Below are 4,540 nucleotides of genomic sequence, written 5' to 3' on the forward strand. Positions count from 1 at the left end.
CCCGTCTCTACTAAAAATACAAAAAATTAGCCGGGCGTGGTGGCGGGCGCCTGTAGTCCCAGCTACTCGGGAGGCCAAGGCAGGAGAATCACTTGAACCCGGGAGACAGAGGTTGCAATGAGCTGAGGCTGCGCCACTGCACTCCAGCCTGGGTGACAGAGGGAGACTTTGTCTCAAAAAAATAAAAATAAATAGGCCGGGCGCGGTGGCTCAAGCCTGTAATCCCAGCACTTTGGGAGGCCGAGACGGGTGGATCACGAGGTCAGGAGATCGAGACCATCCTGGCTAACATGGTGAAACCCCATCTCTACTAAAAAATACAAAAAACTAGCCGGGCGAGGTGGTGGGCGCCTATAGTCCCAGCTACACGGGAGGCTGAGGCAGGAGAATGGCGTAAACCCGGGGGGTGGAGCTTGCAGTGAGCTGAGATCCGGCCACTGCACTCCAGCCTGGGCGACAGAGCGAGACTCCGTCTCAGAAAAAAAAAAATAAATAAATAAATAAAATAAAATAAAATAAAAATAAAAATAAAAATAAATAAATAAAGAAGAAGAAGAAGAAAACAGATGCAAGGTAATCTTCCCCTTCTGCCCTGCCCATCAGGTCTCCTACACCGCCACCATGCCGTTCGGTAACACTCACAACAAGTTCAAGCTGAATTACAAGCCTGAGGAGGAGTACCCCGACCTCAGCAAACATAACAACCACATGGCCAAGGTACTGACCCTTGATCTCTACAAGAAGCTGCGGGACAAGGAGACCCCATCGGGCTTCACCCTAGACGATGTCATCCAGACAGGAGTGGACAACCCAGGTGAGCCTCCTGGGTGGAGCACTGAAGGGGCTACATGGGGCCTCCAGAGGCTGCAGGCTATGCCCCAATCCCACCTCCCCTGAAGTGGAGGGGGGGTCTCAGTTTTCTCATCTGTAAACCGGGGCTGTTGTGAGAATCAATGCACTAATTTACGTAAAGGGCTTGGAACAGTGCAAGGTATGCAGCAAACCATGCAATAAACATGCACCAGAATAATGTGAGATCCCTGAGGAGGTCGGTTCATCTCCCGAACCTCAGTCTCCTCATCTGAAAAATGGGCACCCATGTTGTGAAAACACAGGTCAATGGCTGTGCGGTGCTTAGAGTGGCACCTGGCACCAAGTGAGTGCTCAAGCTCTGACGGGAGGCCAGGTGCAGTGGCTCATGCCTGTAATCCCAGCATTTGGGGAGGCCCAGGTGGAAGGATCGCTTGAGGCCAGGAGTTTGAGACCAGCCTGGGCAACATAGCAAGACCCTGTCTCGACAAAAAATACAAAAAAATTAGCCAAGTGTGATAATGAGGGCCTGTGGTCCAAGCTACTCAGGAGGCTGCGGTGGGAGGATAGCTTGAGCCTAGGAGGTGCAAGTTGCAGTAAGTCGAGATCGTGCCACTGTACTTCCCACAGAGTGAGACCCTGTCTCAAAAAAAAGAGAATCGGATAGGGGATGTTATTAATGTTATGGTTGTTTCTCAAAGCCCTTTCGCTCACAAGGAGAAGAGAGCTGGGAGTGGAGAGGAGGCTCTAGTGCCCCTCACGTCCAGCTCTCTGTGTGATGCAGTGGAGAGGCAGAGGCCTCTCTCTCTGGGCCCCTGTTTTTTCCACTGGGAAATAAGAGAGTCTTTCAAGTCTCTTGCCTTCCTGACCCTCTGTGGCAGGTGGTACCCCAAGATCCTAACAACATTTCAGGCTGAGATGTCATGACTTTGGGTGCTAACGTTTCCGAGATGCTGATATTTTTAGCACCATGTACCCTCTGAAGCTCCCCCTTCTCCTTTGACCCCACGCCCAGCATTCTTTCTTCTCTCCTACCTTGACCCCTCCCAGCCACCTTGACCTCTCCCGGTCTTCCCTCCCGGTTCCCACCAGTCCTCAGTCTTATTTCTTTTTCTTTTTTTTTTCCTTTCTTTTTTTTTGAGAAAGAGTTGCTCTATCAGCCAGGCTGGAGTGCAGTGGTGCCATCTCGGCTCACTGCAACCTCCACCCCCTTGGTTCAAGCAATTCTCATGCCTCAGCCTCCCAAATAGCTGGGATTACAGGCATGTGCCCCACACCCAGCTAATTTTTGTATTTTTAGTAGAGATGGGGTTCACCCTGTTGGCCAGGCTGGTCTCAAACTCCTGACCTCAAGAGATCCACCCGCCTCACCCTCCCAAAGTGCTGGGATTGCAGGTGTGAGCCACTGAGCCCAACCCTTAGTATTCTCAATTCCCACCCAGAGGTATTGAATGTACCCCCCCTCCAACCCTGACACACACATGTCCACACAGTCTCCACTGAGCCCATGAGCCCAGCCCCTGTTTGCTGGGGACTAGCAGCTCTGACCTCACCCCCACCCCTCCAGGTCACCCCTTCATCATGACCGTGGGCTGCGTGGCTGGTGATGAAGAGTCCTACGAAGTTTTCAAGGAACTCTTTGATCCCATCATCTCGGATCGCCACGGGGGCTACAAACCCACCGACAAGCACAAGACTGACCTCAACCATGAGAACCTCAAGGTCAGTGTCTGCACAGAGGGGAGGGCCGAGGGCTGAGGAGGAGAGAGATCACAGGAGAGATGCGGGGAGAGAGAAATACAGAGACACAGAGGTGTGGAGAAGCAGAGAGATGGAAAGAGAGAGGGACATTGGGAGGCCGAGGCGAGCATATCACTTGAGGTCAGGAGTTCAAGACCAGCCTGGCCGGCTGGGCGCGGTGGCTCACGCCTGTAATCCCAGCACTTTGGGAGGCCGAGGCAGGTGGATCACGAGGTCAGGAGATCGAGACCATTCTGGCGAACACGGTGAAACCCCGTCTCTACTAAAAATACAAAAAAAAAAAATTAGCCGGGCGAGGTGGCGGGCGCCTGTAGTCCCTGCTACTCGGGAGGCTAAGGCAGGAGAATGGTGTGAACCCGGAAGGCAGAGCATGTAGTGAGCCAAGGCTGAGCCACTGCACTCCAGCCTTGGTGACAGAGCGAGACTCTGTCTCAAAAAAAAAAAAAAAAAAAAAAAGACCAGCCTGGCCAACATGGCAAAACTCTGTCTCAAAAAAAAAAAAAAAAAAAAAAAAGAAGAATGGGCCAGCCAGGCATGGTGGCTCATGCCTGTAATCCCAGCACTTTGGGAGGCCAAGGTGGGCAGATCACCTTAGGTCGAGAGTTCGAGACCAGCCTGAACAACATGGAAAAATCCTGTCTCTACTAAAAATACAAAATTAGCTGGGTGTGGTGGTGCATGCGGTGGCACATGCCTGTAATCCCAGCTACTTGGGAGGCTGAGGCAAGAGAATCACTTGAACCTGGGAGGCGGAGGTTGCAGTGAGCAGAGATCGTGCCATTGCACTCCATCCTGGGCAACAAGGGCGAAACTTGGTCTCAAAAAACAAAACAAAACAAAAAAACAAAACAAAAAAAATTAGCTGGGCATGGTGGTGCACGCCTGTAATCCCAGCTACTCAGGAGGTAGAGGCAGGAAAATCTCTTGCACCCAGGAGACGGAGGCTGCAGTGAGCTAAGATCGTGCCACTGTACTCCAGCCTGGGTGACAGAACAAGATTCTATCTCAGAAAAAAAAAAAAAAAGAAAGAGAGAGAGACAGAGAGACACAGAGACAGCCAAGGAGACAGACAGAGGAGAGGGAGAGGGAGAAGAAAGGCACAAAAGCATGTAGAAAAGGAAGAGGCATAGGTGGGCACAGTAGCTCACACCTGTAATCCCAACACTTTAGGAGGCTGAGGTGGGTGGATCATGAGGTCAGAAGTTTGAGATCACCCTGACCAACATGGTGAAACCCAGTCTCTACTAAAAATACAAAAATTAGCTGGGCGTGGTGGCAAGCACCTGTAATCCCAGCTACTCAGAGCCAGACTCTGTCTCAAAAAAAAAAAAAAAAAAAAAATGGGAGAGGCAGAGACACAGAGGGAGACAGAAGGGAGCATCAGAGAAGGCAGGAGAGACAGAGAGAGAGACACATGCAGTTGCAGTCAGAGACAGACAGGGAGAGTGGGAGAAAGGGAGACAGGAAGAGAAACAGAAATGGGCAGAAAGGCTGGGTGCAGTGGCTATACCTATACTCCCAGCACTTAGGGAGGCTGAGGTTGGAGGATCACTTGAGGCCAGGAGAGTTCATGACCAGCTTGGGCAACAGAGCGAGAACCTGTCTCTACCAAAAAAAAAAGCCTAAACATTTAGTTAGGCATGGTGGCTCACGCCTGTAATCCCACTGCGTTGGGAGGCTGAGGCAGGAGGACTGCTTGAACCCAGAAGTTTGAGATCAGCCTGGGCAACATAGTGAGACCCTGTCTCTATTGTTTTTTTTTTTTTTTTTTTTTTTTTTTTGTGACAGAATCTCACTCTGTCACCCAGGCTGGAGTGCAGTGGGTCAATCTCAGCTCATGGAAACCCCCGATTCCCAGGTTTAAGTGATTCTTATGTCTCAGCCTCCTGAGTAGCTGGGATTACAGGCACGCACCACCACCACACCCAGCTAATTTTTGTATTTTGTATTTTTTTTTTTTTTTTTTTTT

General features: G+C 50.8%; 1 protein-coding gene across 1 annotated transcript in view; it reads left to right on the forward strand.

The window, feature by feature from the left end:
• The first annotated feature begins 609 nt into the window (after positions 1-609).
• The window catches only part of CKM (creatine kinase, M-type), a 14,990-nt gene continuing 11,059 nt past the window's right edge, over positions 610-4,540 (forward strand). Inside the window, exons 1-2 of the mRNA XM_023182416.1 lie at positions 610-814; positions 2,378-2,532. Coding sequence (XP_023038184.1) covers positions 622-814; positions 2,378-2,532 — 348 coding nt within the window. The 5' untranslated portion in view covers positions 610-621. The remainder of the gene's footprint in view (positions 815-2,377; positions 2,533-4,540) is intronic.

The sequence above is a fragment of the Piliocolobus tephrosceles genome, chromosome 21 (genome assembly GCF_002776525.5).
Source record: "Piliocolobus tephrosceles isolate RC106 chromosome 21, ASM277652v3, whole genome shotgun sequence".
Taxonomy (NCBI): Eukaryota; Metazoa; Chordata; class Mammalia; order Primates; family Cercopithecidae; genus Piliocolobus; species Piliocolobus tephrosceles.